At 38.0% G+C, this 19,577-nt stretch overlaps 1 protein-coding gene across 1 annotated transcript in view; it reads right to left on the bottom strand.

Moving 5' to 3' along the window:
• Nucleotides 1-19,577, bottom strand: part of tgfbr1b (transforming growth factor, beta receptor 1 b) — a 113,627-nt gene that overhangs the window by 29,847 nt on the left and 64,203 nt on the right. Inside the window, exons 4-6 of the mRNA XM_041813940.1 lie at nucleotides 12,045-12,275; nucleotides 9,687-9,854; nucleotides 4,403-4,559 (exon numbers count right to left, since the gene is read on the bottom strand). Coding sequence (XP_041669874.1) covers nucleotides 4,403-4,559; nucleotides 9,687-9,854; nucleotides 12,045-12,275 — 556 coding nt within the window. The remainder of the gene's footprint in view (nucleotides 1-4,402; nucleotides 4,560-9,686; nucleotides 9,855-12,044; nucleotides 12,276-19,577) is intronic.

Below are 19,577 nucleotides of genomic sequence, written 5' to 3'. Positions count from 1 at the left end.
GCATTAGCTTAATACACGATTCGCCGCCGTTGTCGACAATAATTGATGATGACTTCCGTCACCAAAAATTTTACTGTTGATGATTCGTTTGTTGTGTCCGCACACCTTTTTTTCATGCAGTGTGTTGCTATTGTGTTTGCAAAACGTTGTTTCCTTAAGCTGAGATGCCTGGGAGTGAGCCATCTGTCATTCATACTATCTCTGCCGAGAGTTGCACGTGCTCAAAACTGATCGACAGGAAAAGGAAAACAGAGAGAAATGGTGACACCTGATGCAACATCTGCACTTCCTAAGACTTTGAAAGTCTGGGAATATTTCACTCTCGACAGTTCAATATGTATGTAAAGCAGACCTTACAAATCACGGGAGCACTTAAACAATATGTTTTAGCTTTCTATGCTAGTGAACGTTGGTCATCCAATGGTGATATCCTCCTGGCTTTTATAATTAATGTAACACTACAGCGCTGCAGACAGAACCTCACACCATTTTTTTGTTTTTTTTTTTTACTTGTAACTCAATAGTATTATGTTACGCTGGCATTTTTTCCCTCATCACATTTTTTTTAAAGGTATATTTTTGGGCTTTTTGTGCCTTTATTTGATAGAGAAGGACAGTGGACAGAGCTGGAAACGGGAGAGAGTGGGGAGAGATGTGTGGCAAAGGGCCACAGGCCAGATTCAAACCCAGGCCGCTCGTGTACATGGGTGCGCCTTGGACAGCTAAGCCATCTGTGTGTCCCGCTCATCACATTTTCTATCTCTGATGTTATCATGCTACATAGGGAGTGATGCACATCACCACTTTCACTACTTATCAACACTTAAACAGTGGAGCAAACTCTAACCAATATACAATAATAAGGCTTTACATTTGTAAAAGAAAATCAGTCCTTACTTCAACACTAATTATGTTAAAAAGCCAAGACAAAAATATTGCTTGAAATGAAAATTTAATAGTATTTCTTGAGTTTAGTTCAGTATTCTCTAATGAAGGTTTATTATATATATAAACATTTCTGAAAGAAGACCTCTGACTTATTGTCTTTATTTTTAGTTCATACATGTTTGTTAGTATGTCAAATTTCTTTTTTTAAGCTGTTAGTAAAAAAAAAACAAAACAAAACACAAATTGAGTCGTGTTTGCTTGTGTTTGTTGGAAAATACTTAAGATGAAGAACTTCAGATATAACTGCGTATATGCTAAATTATTTGCAGAATTTGTCCCACAGTTGTGGTTTTCCCTCAATAGAACAAAACAAATATGATTTTTTGAATTAATACACAAAGTGGCATACATACTGACTGTGATGTCTATATAAATAAAACAATCTTGATTATGATTTTTGCCATAATTTAGGTGCCAAACAGTTTCTGGTTGCTGTACTTTAACTTTCATGCGTTTGTTATAAAAAAAAAAAAAAAAACAAGTAAATATTTAGACTTTGTTCTTGCAGAAAATTCACGAGTTAATTAAAAGGAAAAACTGATTTGAAATTAGTTTTAATTGTAGCAAACCCTTTGATTCTGCATGTGTTTGTGTTTTCACACAGTCTCTCTCTAATTGCCAGGACTTCTCAGCAGCAAATATGTTTTCAGGGATTGACTGGCTTGTTTTAACACAAGCTGCTACTGAAATATCGTGAGTTTGACAAACAAGAGGATTCTCCGGTACTGCTGTGGTTTTCTCAGTAGATGTGCCAAAGGTACAAGTACATTGTAAATACAAGCATGGCAGCACATTTATTGTTTCATGCCGCATTGCATCAGAAACTGACACTACCCCAAACTTAAGGCAACCATCACAAATCAGTAACACACCACTCTGTTCACACTCTTGTTTTAATTCATATCGTTTAGCTGCTTATAATACAGCAAAGACTTATTTCATTGTTGTTATCAAACAGTGTTTTGGGAGCATGAAAATGATTCATTTCAAGGTCTATGATATCCTCAGGTCATGATCTGTCCATGTAAACACTGCCAGTCTGAGCACCAGTGACAAAACTAGGATAGCCAGAAGAGACAAGATTGATGTGATCAGAGATGAAGTCCTGATAAACTTGGACTCACCTCTTTGAGTTGAAGCCCTCGAGGCAGAAAGCCTGAAATTCTAAAGGCCCGCCTCTTTATTTACACCCCAATCCCCTCCTGTGACTCTTTTTCAAGCTCAGAGACATGACATGAAAACACCACAACACTCCCTCACAGTGACAACACGACAGAATTTGTTTATCCCCAAGGACATTCATGCCATTATGAAAGACAGCCAGAGGAGCCAAAATGGTCAAGGTTTCCAGTTATGTCATTACAGAGCTGGAGTATAAACAGATGGGGGTGGGGAGAGGATTCAAAATGATAAATGGCCTGCATTCATGAAGCACTCTTCTTGTTGTCCAACTATAAATGCCCCAATTTATTGGATCAATTCAAATCAGCTGCTTTCCACTGAAAGGTTAATATTCTGTAGTTAATATTCTGGTGTCTGATTTTCGTTGACAATCAACTAAAAATAATTACTTATAGTCAAAAGATCAATCCCCTGCTTTTGCTTGTTTTAAAGATGATTTTGGGTGCTATTTGCCTTTACTCGATAGAGCAGTCAAACAGGGACAGGAAATATTGGGAGAGAGAACAGGGGAAGACATGCCTCCGGCCTCCGTACATGGCTGCCTGCTCTACCAACTGAACCAGTGCCCAATCATCCGTAGTGAATATTCTGTTGTCTGCCGCTGAGAGAAGCACTGTGTGTGAGCATTGCTATTATATAATTCGACTGTTTGCTAATACGTAGTAATCTCATCAGTATTGTGAATAACAAAGCCAAAATGAAGCACCTTTGACTGTTGGCTTGAAAACAACTCTGTCCACTCGTCTGGTGGTGCTGCTGCTAACTCATTCTAATTCACATGCAGTGGCTGCAGTAAAAACCCCAAAACCATTCAATCATACTCATTAGTTAGAAATATTAATCCAGTATTGAAATCTACTTTGCAAAAGGCAAGATAAAAGTCAGACAATTAACCGTTGAGGCGACATCACATTTCTTCAAGATGTGTTTAAGGTCTGGTCAGCTAAATGATTATCAGTCAAAGTTAAATAAAAAGTCAACAGGATTTGTTTAAATAAAACTTGAAAAGGACATTTTATTTTCATAAATATATTTATTATTATTTTTATATTGGGAGAGAGTTTAATCAATGCATTTGTTCAGAGGGAAAATTTTCTTAGCAACAAAAAGTGATAGGGATGCACAATTTGCACTATATTATAACCAACAGAATGTTAGATTAGGGCTGATCAATTTTGAAAAAAAAAAAGAAAAAAGGTCTAATTGTGATGATTTTGACTCATATTGCAAATTGGATATGAATTGTTGTCTTAAAGGATGTGATTTTTTATGTCACACAGAAGAAAAATGTACAAAAATGAAGAAAGTTGGCTTTTTTTGTAGACTATTCTAAAAGAAAAATGGCACTTGAATAATTGCATGGTATGTAACGCGTAATGTCTCTGCTGCAAAAAACGAAAAAAGTTTTAAACTGGTATTTTGATACACATTTCAGGTTAAGGAAAAATTGTACCTTGTGAAATTTGAAAATTTGAGCAGGCCATATTGCAATGTAATCTAATTTTCGATTAATTGCCCAGCCCTGGTTGGTTCTGATTGAAACTCCATAAACTTTGCCTTTTAAGGTAAAACATCATCATATATTTGTACATTCTGCTAAGTACAGCCAATAAATCAGAAATACATTTTGGCAGAAAGAATATGCATCTGCCATTACCCATGTCTTGCCTATAAAATAACTACATCAGTTGCATTGCTGTTAAAGACCGGCAGCTTGTTGCATTTTATTTATTTTATGATTTGTACTGTTTAGCATTCCATCAGTGTTTTATTTTTTCCAGTCGTTTAATAACTGTGTTAATTTGAACACATTTTGTTCTGCTCTGTTGAACAATGTTAGTAAATTATGCTGTTGAATAAGAATGACTTCTGTGCTTGTTTGATCAGCTTTCCTGCCCCCTGTAGGAGGTCCCAGTACACTACAAAGCTAAGTAGATTAACCAACTGCTAAACTAGAATGTATGACAAAACATAATGATATCGTCAAATCTCACTCATATATGACTGGTATCAGCAGCAAAAATATAATCAGGGCATCTCTGCTTACAACCTTTTAAAGAGCATTAAAACCACATTTTATCCATCCTTTCAAGATAATTTTCTTTTTTGAAGAGGACAGTACAAATGACAGTGTAGGAAATCAAGGAAACGATATGCAGAAAAGGAAGATGATGTTAGTCTTGAATTCCTAAATCCTATCCCTCAGCTTTTACAGAATAAAAACTCAATTGATTTGCGTTGAAAAAAACCGAACCATGATAGATCCACTTACCTTTTGGTTCCCACTCTGTGGTTTGGAGCGATGTCGATGGTGTCGGTAGCTGAGTCGTGACGGACAGCTAAACCAAGGTCAGCGATGCAGCAGGTGCCGTTCTTTTTCACCAGGATGTTCTTTGACTTCAGGTCTCTGTGAGCAATCGCTGGCTTACCTGTGGGCAGAGCATTCAATATTATACAAAAGCCTTTCAGGTGCACTTTTGAAAATTATTAAGTTTCTCAAGCAGTATGGTAGAAGCAAATATGCAAACGAAAAAGACAGATGATAATTTTACCTTGGTGTTTGGGTATGATCATTTTTTCTCCTCTGAATAAAAGCAAGTGAGAGCTCAAGGCAAAGCTGAAGAAAAACTCAAGTTAAGCAGCCCAATTTGACCCTGTATGAAATCTAGATTTTTAAATTTTATTCAGTCTTAGCACACTTCTCTGCCTCCAATGAAAAAAAAAATCTGATTGGCAGTTTCTGTCCAAAATAACATTCGAGGTAACCAGACAATAAACTCTTTTTGACCTAATTAAAATGCACCAACAAGATTTACGGGCAGTCAATGAGGCTCACCCTCACCCAAAAACACAATTTTGAGATAATCCTAATACCAGCCATGCTATCTGTTTCTGTTAACTGCACTCTCCCAAGATTCTGTTTTACATTAATTTGGACCACATTAAGGAAGCCTGTCTGTCTGAGCTGTGTGGCTGTGGCTTAATGAGGTTGAAAGGCCGAACTCTGACTGCAAATTAAATGCAGTTTTGGCTGATCAAATAAATGGATTTGCACATTTCTGGTGGATTCCCTTCTCATATTAATGATGAATTCTTATGGCTGAATTTCTACCAGTGATGAAAGCTAAAATATTTCCCACTGTGACAACTTTACAGGGTTGTGAAATCCACTCTAACAGAGGGCTGTTTCAGCCTGAATTTCTGCTTAAGGGATTATATAAATGATGGAGCTGCATGCTACGCTTCCCTGGAGCTACCAGCTTACTATCCCTCTATTGTGACGGTCAGAGAGACAAACGGATTTTATTTTCAGTGTTGCTTCTGCTGCCAATATCCCACAGGACAAACCTAGTAGATGTAACCAACAGGAGCCATTTACTGAAGTGACTTTAGTTGAAAAGAGAAAAGATACGCATCAAAACACACGGACTGACTTACACCTATTCTACTATAGGTGCATGCACCTTATGATGCATTTCTATAATACACTGACAGTTAAGTTGTTTCATAAGAAGGTGATCACATTTACACAAGAAAAAAAATTATTTATTTATCTAGCATTTATTTGACATGGACATACAGTAACACTGATGCTGTGATATTTAATAATACCCAGGTCCCAGATGCACTGCTTTGTGTTTACAGCAAAGTGCTAATTTTCAACATCTGTCCATGGGAGGCTTTTAAAGATTAGAGTTGTAAAAAAACGGGAAAAATTAAGAAATAGCAGAGATACCTAAAACACAGTACACTGTTCATACATTAGAGTTAAAACATCTAAGACAGATAAATACAAGTCCAATAATAACAATGAAAAAAATAAAAGCTGTATTAGAGATGGTTCCTTCAGATAAACATGTTTACAAGCAAGTGTTTTATATGTGTGAACAGTATTGTTGCTCCTTTGGCCACGGTATCAACAAGCATCAGGGCAAGCAACAATCCCTGTCTCCAAGCAAGCAACTATGAACACCTAGTTTTAAGGATATTTTTAACGGCAAGATGTTGTAATTTGACGACCACAGCTGATAAAAAGTTGTTAAAAGGCTGCACTGTGGAGCCGTGCACATGTTTGTCTGCTCCACAGGAGTTGTAATCCGGAAAAACGTCACACACTCGGAACTTGTACACAGAGTCAGATGCATTTGCATTTGCCTTGACTGCAAAAATTCGTAGAATGTGGCAAATTGCGAGCCTGTGTCTCTGTCACTTCTTCAAATTCCTGCTGGATCCATCCATTCTGACAGAGTGTGTGTTTGTGTCAAAGCACTGAGAAAAGTTGTAGAGCTAGAGAACAATTTTTTAATTCTGTCTCTGTTATGACCTTTGATAGGGCTACTAACATATGCTTTTATCTTTTATATTTCCATGGTTGATATCCACATAATAAATGAGCAAACTCTGGTGTTTAAAGTGAGGTTTTGGTGCGAGAGAGGGGAGGGTCGGGCGGTCGTGAGCAAGTGAGGTGGAACTGTTTTGTTCATCAATCACCCATTTAAATGACTTGGACTGATCGAAATTACACTCAAATTAAAACCTGTTCCAAAGAAAAGGAACGACAAAAAGCGTCAATTTCGGCGTCAGTGTGCAGACATGATTACAACAACATGAAATGAAATGACACATTGTGCAAAGGCCTTAACACTCTGCATGCCAACCTGTATTCCTCTGTGATGTACTGAAACACCTGCAGTAGCCTCTCAGTGCGCTGTCAGCACAGAGACCGGCGCGCTTTCACTAATCTATGGTGTAAAGGTCAGTGAGAGAGCCCTATGGCTACAAGATTTTTAATAGATTAAATGACCTCCTTGATAGTCCATGGGTGCAAAATGGAAAAGGACTATGCATCTGTCTGTGTGTGTGCACTGAAATGCAGGGTCATCCTCATCATTCCAGTCCGTCAAAATGACAGACAGCCTTCAAAATTCTCCGTCACTTATCAAAGAAATCCGTCAATGATGGGGAATATTCGGTTAACGCGACCTCGATTCAGGAGACACCTGAGACTGCATACACAGTGGGCAGCTGTCTCAGCACTGATGGTGAGTTCAGAAGGTTTTTTACTGTCAATAAGTCATAGAGACAAGTAAGATTAACACCCTCCATTTGGTTGGTCGATTAGCTGGTTGATGAGCACTAATCCAATTATATCATACGCTGGACAATCGCACAGAGAGAGAGAGACAGACAGAGAGATTTGTGTGAAGTTGAAATTTATGTTTGGTAGATTATTTTTTCTTCTTACACCATTGGAAACACCGTTTATTTTTCCATCAGGCCATCATCAAAATAACCTTTTTTGAAATTGGTAGAGAAGATTTGGCAAATTTTTCATAGCTGGAACCCACATACTCAGCTCTGCGGTGCATCCAACAAATGCATGTTCCTTAGAAATGGGAAATAAGCAGTCTTTCCAACGGTATGGATTTATTGCCAAGAAGCATTGTTACAACAAAAGAATACTCTACCAAGCCAAAGTTTCCTTTTATTGTGCTAAATTCACATATATTTAATCTACATAAATATAAAAAAATTAAATTATTAAAAATAAATAAAATAATGTATTTAATATTACAATTATTATTGTAGAATTGTGATTATAAATGTTTAACTTTTTCCACAGCTTCATGACAAGAAAGAGCACTGAAGTTAAATTGAATGGAGCTAAATTGAGAGATAGCGATAGCCTTTATTTAACTTATTGGCAAGAACTGACGAAAAAACTTTGCAAACTGGAATGCTATTAGTCCCTTATTAGGGAATATGCAGTTACACAATACTTCAGCTCTGTGACTGATACAAGGCTATGGAAATGTTTGACCATGTACAGACTAATTGAGCACAATCTCACCATCGAGAGAGGATGCCACAGACAAAGCTGGATCCCTAAAGAAGAAAGACTGCACCCACATCAGCCAACATGAGAAAACAGCTGTACTTTCTAAACACCTGTCCTTTATACAAGGACATCATAGACACATTCTTTGCTATCTACTAGCAAACAAAAATAATTCATCCAAATTCTCATTATTATTAATTTGTTTATTATTGTTGTTATTATTATCTTTTTTCTTTTCTTTTCTCTTGCCAATAATAAAGGAAGAGAGAGGAAAGGGAAGAAAAGGGGGAGAGGAAGCTGGGGATGTGAAGAGATAAGAAGGGGGTTATTAGTTAAGTATGCATATGAATAAATAATGGTAATAACTATTATCGTAAAGAGGAACATAGTTTTAATCTACCACATCTACACCTCCCATTTGTTGTACTTAATAGTTTATTCCCATTAAAAGCCCTTCCTCATCTATTACCCTCATGTACATAGCAGCACACTCCCAAAAATTGCACTTACGCACACACATACACACACTAAAAACAACAAACTAGAACTTTCCAGTATGTTTTATCATTCTTATGGTTTCTGATCCCCTGTCTTGAGTGTTAAGACATATTACTGTTGTCTCCTCACATTGTATTTCTTGTTCTATTTATTATTGTTTTTGTTGTAAAATAAATAAATAAATATATAAATAAATGCATAAAAATTATAATTCATCAGAACTATCAACAGAAGCTTCTCTGCTGGATGAAATACATATCTTTTAATATACATTCATTTTACCTTCGTGGACGAGCACACCTGTTTTTCCAGTTTTGTTTTAGAGTGTAGGAAGGCGCACACTGTTGTTTGAGTTTAAAACGGGGGTAAGATAACTGTTATGATACATAATGCTCTTTATAATTAGGTTTATTTAGGTAACCAGCTAAGGGTCAATAAGAACACTGTAACTTATACAGTTTATTTAACCTACAGATAACAGATTTTGGTTAGTTTTCTTAACAATCAACTGATATATCGGTGAAAGCATAAGATTTTTATTCAACCATGACTTTCAGCCCTGAGACAAAAAATACCTTGTGGTTTTGGTACCCCGATGTGCTTCAACTCACATAACTAATACAATATGTCCTATGATGCAACGGTTGTGCATGGGCGCATTGCAACTGCGATTGAAAAACAATATATTATTCAGGCCTACCATACAATAAGTCCTTAGGACAAACGTAGGAATTTTCTGAAAGTATTGTCTGCTGAGACACTTACAGGAACTCCATTTGTTCTTTTATATAATTTTATGTACATCCATAGAGCTGACATGAATCTCAGTTTTGTCTGACATGTTTCTAAATCTAGTGGACCTTAGTTCACCTCTGTTTGCAGCAGAGAGTGAACCTGTCCATCTCTGTTTGCATTCAGCCACTGGTTTTGCCATCTCCACTGCCTCAGAGAGTTGCTTGGAGTGGAAAATGCAATTCAACAGCAGTCCATGTCGTGCTGGCTTCAGAGACGGGGGCCAATTGAAAAGATGTTTTTCATCTTTATAAGGATATTTCATTATCTAGGCACTTCATGTTTCTGATTTATTTTGAGAAGAAAATATGTTTTTTTAAATAAGGTGATGCTCTCAGGGACACGTTCAGCTAAAACATGAAAAAAAAAAAAAAAAAAAAAAAGACAGCACAGGGTTTGACTGTGATAAATGGTGTGTCTTTCTTACCTTGAGTGCCCACAATCTCCATGTGAAGGTGGGCCAGGCCGCTGGCTGTGGACAGGGACAGCTTGATCATGCCCTCCACAGTGACGGTGTAGCGGTTCAGGTAGTCAAACAGGGAGCCATGTTCATGGTAATCAGAAACCAGCCACAGCTGCGTCCACGTCCCGTTATCTACACCCAGGAAGAGGAGCGGGGAGATGAAGGGTTAAAGAAGGTGACTGTGTCCTGGTTCTGATTGTCAAGAGAAAAGATCAATGTATGGAGCCTGACTGATTTAATCTGAGGAACAGCCACAATAAGCCTTGGTTCTGCTTTGAAATACTGTCATTTCAAAGATTGTTTATGTGGCTCACAGACACCTTCAATCTGAAAATGAAGGATATTTTAAATCTTTACTCTGAAAGAGGGCAGGGGCAAAAAAATTCCCATTATGCTTTGGGAGAAGTGAATAAGAAATATAATTTGCCATGGAAACAGTGAGTGTAGGTTAACTTAGTCATGTTTCTGAAGGCACTGTTTCTTTTTTATTTTCATGAAACCGCACTACTTATTCTACTCTGCTCTCACTAAAAGTCTTATATAAGAGTTAAAATGAAAAAAGCGTTTATGATATTATCATCACCTTGAATGCCATGCTGCATTAGCAAATTTCAGGAAAAAAAAACTTGTTTTTCAAACAGAATTATTGACTTGCTCCCCTTTTCATTTCTCATCTCTGAAAATTTTCCATCTTCAAGTTGCAGTTTGTAAAACTGGGTATATTAGCGATATCCAAGTGTCAGACTCTAGATTGTGATGCTCACCTTTAATGGCAACTGTGGTAACCAGTGGAACTTAAAAACTGTATTTGTTATTTGGCCCCTTGGTCCGACTCATGAACGATGCAAAAAATCCAAGATTGCAGAGTCCATGGAGGGGACCCTCCCAATGTATGAATAAAAGGATTATTTTAAGTTAATAAAAATAAAAAGATTAAATCAGGTAATTAAACACTCATTTAGATAGGCCTACTTTTACAATTATGTATAACGTGTATCGTTTTAAAAGCCATTCACTCACTGTACATTAAGTGCCCATAAAGACATGAACTATTGGGACCCGAATTGTTTTCTAAACCAGGGGGTAAACCATAGACTGTAGAAGAATTGGGCAAAGCCTGTGTGATATCAGCCGTTTGCTTACATTAGGCAGACTTAAACTGTTTTTGAAGCCCATCCGTGGCAGCCTCCATATTGACACCGTTGTCTCAACTTAACTTTGGATCAACCTAACGTCAGACATGAGCCCAACCACTCAGCTTGACTTCCTGTCAGCTAAGTTAGCACTAAAGCTAGCCTTCTGGATGTAGCGTCTGCCTGTTGAGCTATTTGTCAATCAAATGAGACGGGTCAATCAGTGCACAGTGAGGTTTTTCCTAAATATAACTGAAATGACTGTGGAACAAAAAAATTCACCCCCTGTACAGTGAGAGAACATGAATACATTAGCTAATGAGGACCAGGCAGTAAACCAGTGTATTTCTTGTGTAAAAACGTCTTTTTAACATGTGTTGTGCACAGGACTTCCAGTGTTCCTGCAGCTAGCCTCAAGTAGACACTCACAGTATTGCAATTTTTTGCACTCTCTCATTTTTCAGGACCTGAAAATGGACCTGGTGGACCTTGAATGAACTGCGATATTTCAGACTTCAGCACTGACTATTTTCAGTCATGGAGGGTGCTTATTAATCTACATAATCCATAAACAAATATCTTCCCTAGAAGGAACAAACCAAGTTCCACATTAATATTTCATACACTACCACATACATTCACAACTCTGCAAAACTTCCAGTCAGTGAGACTGTAGTGGACACAAAAAATCCATTTGCTCCTGGGGCATGGGGATCTTGTGTGTGAGAGTATATATGTGTACAGTATGTGCTGCTAGAGCTGACTGTGTAATGTGTGCTTGGCCTTCATTGTGAACTGATCCTCCCCCACACCGTCTAACTGCCTGTCTATGCACATTGAGCACTGGCATACAGAGACTTCACCTTTAGCAGAGGCGCATCTCTACTCTGATAGCTCAAGGTTCAATATTAATACAGCAGCCCATGCTGTCATTTTCAGATTATGAGATCAGCTTGATTAAACTCTTCTCTACAGTTATGAATGTCTTTCAATTAAACTGAATTCTCTGTTTATCAGGTTTTTTTTTCCTTTTCATTCATATATTTATGTTACGTTATCCTTGCATCTGCCTACTGGCTCTTATCTGCTTTATAGTCTTTGCTGTGTACAAACCCTAGTTTTTTCCCTACAGCTAAATGTACAGCCTGATCAGGAACAGACCTCCCGGCCCTGTCTGAAGGTTTCTCACCTTTGTTGTCAGCTGCAATGAAGCCTAGAATGTTCTCGTGCCTCAGCATCACAGTCTGGTAGATCTCAGCTTCGCGAAACCAGGAGCGCTCTTCACGGGAGGAGAAGATTTTCACAGCCACTTCCTCCCCACGCCATTTTCCCCGCCATACCTCCCCAAAACGGCCCTTGCCAATGCTCTCCTGAAGGATGATGGTTCTGGCAATGGTCCTCTGGACCAGCAGTGGTAGTCCTGGAGAGAAAGGACAGAAATAAATCATTTCTAAAAGCTGAAGGCAATGTGATAAGAAATACACAAGCAGGCAGATAGAAAATGGATGAGAAAAGGCACAACAGAGATGATGAAAACAGTAGGAAAATAGTATTTGAAGTAAAAGGAGGGTTACATTTCCCTTCAAAGCGTAAGGAAGAAAAAAAAGACTATGAAAATTTAAATTCAACAGGAATAAAGAGAGGACGCTTAAATATTCTGAAGTAAGTCCTATTCCAAAATAAAACAAAAATAAATGAGCCTGGGAATCTGTGATAAAATAGGATCCAATAATCAGCACTACAAGCATGAGAATACTCTCTATACTGGAGCAACTGCTGCTGAGGTATCCGATATATTGGAAGCTGCGACTGATCATGTCTCACTTTGAATCAATATTAATAAAAAGATAGAAATAGAAAGCAGGATTCTGAAGCTTCCATTAACACCCAACACACCACCCTATTTTATATGCTTATCCTTTCTTCCCTTGCTCAAAAAAAAAAAAACCAAAACAGATGACTTTGGGTCATATCATTGCATCATTTACTTGTTTCATTACAAATGTATGCTTAATTATTAAAGGGGAACTTCGAGCCCTCCATCTTTCCCCCTGACTGTCGACAGCAGACATGTTTCAGCCTTGTAAAGGCCTAATTAGAACATCAGACAGTAATCTGGACAAAACAGGGCCCTAGTTACATGCTAACTCTCATTCTAATGCTTGGATGAAGTTGTGTTGTACTTTCAGGACAGCTTGAGAATATTTTTCCCTATAAATGATGGATGGACTTAAGCTTGTACGGCACGTTTTTTAGTTACTAGACTACTCAAAATGCTTTTTACACTCCAGGTCACACTTTCCCTTTCACACCACGTTCACACACTGCACTATGTACTGTGTCCATTAGGGGAGTAAATCGTCTGTTTCATAATGATTCAGTACAATGCCAATATTTTGGACAACAATACCATATTTTCCAATAACATAAAATACGATACGACACAATATCAATATGGTTCAATATTGAAGTCTATGATCGAAATCAGACAATTTCATGCACAAATTTCACACAGAAAATCTTAATTTTGATAATTTCATTACTGAAAGGTTTCTGTACTTCATTAAAATTTCAAACCCCCTCCCCCCTTTTTTTTAAAGAACAAAGACCTGTGGTTATGTTGCAAATGTTGTTTTCTAATCGCATTAAATGTTTTTGATTACCTTTAAATTAGGAACAAAATATGGACATTTGTGTCAGAACATTGATTTTATAACAGCAAACATGCTAAGTCTGAACTTCCTTCCAGTGGCGCAGCACTGCTGCGACACAGACTCTGCTCCCTCATCTGTTCAGCTGAAAGCACAGATAACTCTTCTCGTGCAGACTGGAGAGGTGGGTGCTTTTTGACACCCATGATTCTCATTGCAAACACTACGAGCAGTCTGTTGTTAGTCAGGCACAGAAAATTGTATCCGATCCCACCCACATTCTCCATTTTGAGTTTCCGCTCTTACCCTCAGGAAGGAGGTTTAGGGTCCCTCAGACCAGACCATGTGGAAAATTGTTCGATGAACCTGCTCCTGCTACAGGATGTAATTTCATGTGTTTTGTATTAACTCTATGTATTTATTGATTCTGTAACTGTGGGACTGAGTCAAACACAAATTTCTCTGTGGGGACATTAAAGTCTATCTTATCTCAAGTACCATATTTGTTATTCCTCAAGTCCTCTGACCACTCTAAAGCACCAACGCTTAATTATTCTGTAACCTTTCAAAATCATGATCAAGTTTTTTGGCTTCTGTTTTCCTAGTTTAGAATTTTTTTAAACACATTTGCACAATTGTGGACTTGAATAGTTATTCCTGCCTTTCATACTTTACCAGGGGCCTAATAATGTGACATATCATTCATTTGTAGTTTTGTAAGGAATTATAAGAGTTTAGTGAGATTAAATCTGTGGCATGTGATATTACAGTGATTAATTTACACTATTTTTGATTTATTGCAATCTTGATCTTGATAAATGAAGAGGTAGTGCCCTTTAGTGCTGCACACTCATCTAATTACATTACAATGTCAGATTATGCACTTACACGATCGCATAAACTGCAGTCATTTTTGTATTAGGTAGCACTCGAAGGGTTAACAAAAATAGCTTCAGAAAGGTCTTTAAGTTTACAATAGTGCCACAATTGCACTTTGATAAAGAATAAAAATACTTTTTCAAGTTAATTTGAAAGCAGTATCGTAAAAACTTTAGATTTTACGTTTTATTCATGCTACTTAATGTTTGTAGAATCTGAGTTGAAAAATATACACTTCAAAACTAGCACTATTCTCTGTATTTTGATTGATACTCAGTCACACATCATTTCCAAATTGTAGCACTTATTTTAACCAACAGGGACTGCTTCAAAGATTGGGACTGTTATACCGTATCACACATTACCAATCACGCAGCACAATTGCCAGACCTCACGGGGCCAGGTCAAGCTGGTCTCAGGCTCATACAGACAATTCAGCCTCTACCATCTACAATCAAAGGGGCCCTGAATAATCAATGATTTAAGCCTATTGTCAGTGACTTAAATGAACAGAAATGTACTCTTTGTTCCTGTGTTTCTAAAAAATAATTGTGGCTACAGACGTGTTTATTTCATCAAATAAAACTATGATTACACATGTTTGTGGACAGACTTTTTTCAGGAGAAACACTAGACTAAGACTAGCTAAAAATAGATCTTTGATGACTTAAATTGGCTGAAAGGAAGTCTAGTTTTCAACTAGATGACTAAAAGAGACTGAAATGTAATTTAGTTTTGCCAGACATTCAAAATCCACAATATTCCTCCACTGTGGGTAAATCTGTAAATCACAATGCCTCTGTAGCTCTTCTGCTTTTCAGCTGTAGAAAGCAGGGATCCCAGGTTTGGCAGAATGCAGAGGACACACTACCATGACTTGGTACCAGATTGAGGCAAGAGACTTAATGCTTGGATTAAAAGTAAAGACTGTAAAAGATTGCTTAAGAAAAGAAAAGAAAAAAAAAAACCTTATAACAACAACGTTTTATTGAAACACATCAATCTGAAAATTCTGATCTGATCAAAAAAAGACAATTTAAAAAACAGGGATGATCTATGCTGATTGTTTATTCTGATCAGTGATCAGCTAAATATTTGTTCCAATCAGAAGCACAGTCAATTTGCATGGCGCCTCTAGTCACTCACTATTGTGAAATAATTTTGAGATTTGCCATACTTGATTAAAGCAGATAACTGGCTGCTGCCACTGTCCACTTTGTTGATTACTTAATATTGAACAGAGATAAATTTCTGCCAAATTAAAGCTTTTTTTTTTAATTTTAGTAAAAGAGAACAGCTTCTTCTTCTGCTGTTTCATAAAGACCAGAGGGAGAGCTTTGTCTAAATGTTTTAATTTTGATCAAATGCTTCATGCATTGGATCACTTTATCTCGTGATCATGCTCATATTGAATATGGAATCCCAATCAGAAAGATTCAAACTGGACTGAAGAAATGTTGCACATGAGTACATAATAATCCCCTTTAGATTGGTAATATTAATTAGGTCAGACATATATTCTGTTTGTTGTTGGTTTTTCGTTGAGTTTTTCCCTTTTTTAAAACACATTTACTTTTTCTGCTTACATTTCAGATGAGAAACACTTGACAGTGCAACAGCTACTGTAAGCCTGTCAGATCACATGTTTTGGCAAACTGATGATTAGGAAACAGAAAATGATAGTGAAGGAAGCTTCTCCATTTTACACCAAACACAAATTCTGACTCAGCATAGTGATTAAAACAGCCCACACAGATCTGGCCACACACACAACACAAGTGCAGACACACACAGTTGCATTTTGTGCAATATGGTGCAAATAGCTAAAAAACAGAATCCAAGTCTCTCCTTGGCAGAGCGCTGGAGGTGCCAGTCTACACAGAGAGGTGCTAATTTATGGCAAAGAGAAAGAACAGCTTTTGCCAGGGCATGTGTGTGGATGTTGCTGTGTGAATGCGTGTTTTTGCAGGAATGCAGAAGAATCTAGGCCAGTCGGTCATTATAGTACTCTTTAAGATATGTGCAGCTACAGGCTCTTACTGCTATGCATGTGCAGTCCTTTTAAACAGACAAATCTGGTGATAAAGTGGAAGTTGACAAGCTGCCACTTCTGTGGTCATATCATCACTATGATATTTGTGAGTCTGAAAGGAAGCTGAGCAAATAAGTGAACAGCTTTCTTCTTTTGACACAACTTTGTACTTTTATTTTGATAAAGGTGTAAAGGACATAAACGTGTGGAGTATTCAGCTGCTCTTACAGTCGTGACACACTAGAAAAAAAGGGAAGTACACAGTACACAAGAGTCCTCTTGTATGAGTGCAGAGACTGCACAGATTTATAGAGAATTGAGATACCTTTTAGAAGTAGATTAAGAAAAGAATCCTTATTGTGGCCTCCTGGATGATCCGTAGATGTTGTTTGGTCTTTCATTTCCAGGTGACTAATGTAATAACAATTTCTTACACAGCATTGTTTTAATAATTGATCAACATCGTCAAGCAAGAGCTGTGTGTATCCGTTAAAGACAAGTTCCATAGACTGAAAACGAAAAATGTATGCAATGTCCATTTATAAAAGAACGTATGTGCCAGTCCTGCTAGCCTGTGATGAATAAACCAGTTGCCATTATGCTAACAAGAAGAATAACATTGTATTACACATCTGGTAGTGCCAAGTTAGCCTAAATTTAATTTGCATTGGCAAAAAAGTTCTTTACACGGAAGATAGTTCCCAATGACAATGACTGTATGTTTGGTCTTGTCCTGCTGCAGAATAAATTTGGTGCCAATCAGGTGCCTCCCCGATGGTATTACATGATAGATAAGTATCTGCCTGTGCTCAGTATTAAGGAAATTCATTCTGACCAGATCCAAAACTCCAGAATGAATGCCCCAAACAGGCATTCATTCTTATACTGCTCTCCAACCCTTCGGCAAACAAACTGCCTTCTGCTGCAGCCAAATATTTCACAGTTTGACTCATCAGCCCAGAGAACCTGCTACCTTTTGTCTGCATCCCAGTTTCTGTTTTATGTGTAGTCGATTCGTGGAAGAATGGCTTTTTGAATTTCATTCTTCCAAAAAGACCACTTCCAGCTAAACTGTTCCACACTTGGGTGTACCTACGTCTGACTGGTATCTGCACATTCTGAGTTGATTACACTGCTGGACATCTTATGAATGCAAAGGGAAGTATGATGTGACTTTAATCTGCTGCACTAAGTTTTTCTTTGGGCTTCTTCGATAGAGCTTGGGCAGAACATCTGGAAACCCCTGTATGCCTTGCAGTTTCTGCCTTGGAGGGACCTTGCTGATGCAGCAGAACTCACTGTGTCTTGTTGCTGTGCTCAGTATTGCCACCGTGTGTGGCTACTGATATTAACCTGTCTTCAGCAACCTTACATTGGAGCAGAGTTTGGCTGTTTCTAAGCCCAGTGCATTCTGTAAGCTGAAGTGTTCCTTTGACAGAATGTAAAAACTCAGGGAAAAAAAGCACCTATTTCAAAACTTGTATTCACATTTCTACTGCGTCGACATACAAGTTTTATGACAAGTCCATCTTCCCACTGAGTAAGTTCTTCTTTGAACCTTTTTTGTTCTAATGAGGCCCTTTCCCACAGCTGTCTGCATGCATTGTGTTTCAAAATGCAAAGGTTCTTTTGCATGCAACAAACAGATAATATTCTAAAAATTTCATTACTTTTGTTCCATTATTAAATTACTTTTCAGTACCCTGAAATTTTCAACAATGTTGTTATTCACTCTTGATATTTAACTGAACTGAATTATATTACAAGTTACATGATGTAATACTCCCGACCCCTGCTTGACGACATTTTCTTGACTTAAGCTGGGTATAAACTGTGCAATTTCAAGTCGACCATACGACAGCCGTGGCAGAATGTCATCTCATACTGTATGACTGAATCGTTAACAACGCACGACCATCGTGCATGAGTTGTGTGCTCACACTGTACAATCTGACAGTCATGCATGACCTGAGTGCTCACACTATGCGACTGAAGTCAGGATGGACTGTGACAGAAACCCACAGAGTTTGCTTTTTTGAAAAGTCTCAGGGTCTGAGGGTGAAGTGTTTCCAATCATATTCTCTCTCTCTCCCTCTATCTCTCCCGCTTTCTCGCTCTCTCTCTCCCTCTCCCACCATCTCTCTCTGCCTTACACACAAGCAGCATCACCTCTGTGTCAGCGGCAGGTCTGCGGCTAGGAATATTTCCTGCCCGTTTATTTCAGTTATCATAGCGGGGGTGCATGAGAAAGTGTTTCCAGCTGTTGTCATGGTAATTTAGAATGTTGTCTGACAGTTCACAAAAGAAAACAATCCCCCCCAAAGTTGTTTATTCTGTTTGCGATTCTGCTCTCACTGTGAAGTGTCTGGAGTCGTATGACCAAAATATCAAACATGCCAGAAATCCTCCCGACCAGTTGGAAGCAGGTCGTGGGGTCATAGTTGGACTGTGGTGGGCCGTCGTACCCCCCTGTACACAGCATGACAAACGACGCCTGATCCGACTGAAAGTCGGCCCGACTTCAGAGTGAGTCGTGCGACTATAAATTCGTGGCTGAATTGCAGGAAAAACGCACAGTGTACACCTGGCTTTAGACATTGCTGAATTTTCATTGATGACCCCTGAGCTACAGCATTATTAGACAGACTTGTATCATTTGAATTTTAGTCCATTTGAAGCTACGTTATACTCACACTGTTTTCCTCTTCTCATTTAAATCATGTTGACTGATGCTGGTTGTCATTGCTAGAAACAACCTTCCCTCACTGACTCACTCAGCAATGACTCTAGGACATGTTTGATCAGCTCCACAAAGATGCATATCTGTTCAGTAGATATTTCCATCTGTTCGAGGCTGCTTCTTCTGATCAATTTTTAACTCGTCCTTTTTTTTTTTTCTTTTAACAGGTTATATTCTGAATATGAGGCTTCATTTGAAGATAGCTACCCAACACACAGGAGGCAACCAGTAGAAATCAAAGTACATGGGGAAATGTGGGATCTATCCTTTAATCAAAAGGAAAGGTCAAGGACACTGGGAAGTGAGTGAATCTGTGTGGACTGCTTCACACTGTAGGCATGCTTTGATGCGAGTTAAAGCTCTGTGAGGCAGAGACATTTTTCATATTGTACAAACTTGTAATTTTCTTGAGCTGTTTTT

The sequence above is a fragment of the Cheilinus undulatus genome, linkage group 19 (assembly GCF_018320785.1).
Source record: "Cheilinus undulatus linkage group 19, ASM1832078v1, whole genome shotgun sequence".
Taxonomy (NCBI): domain Eukaryota; kingdom Metazoa; phylum Chordata; class Actinopteri; order Labriformes; family Labridae; genus Cheilinus; species Cheilinus undulatus.
The sequence above is the reverse complement of the archived record's forward strand: the minus strand, read 5'-3'. Positions and strand labels throughout refer to the sequence as shown.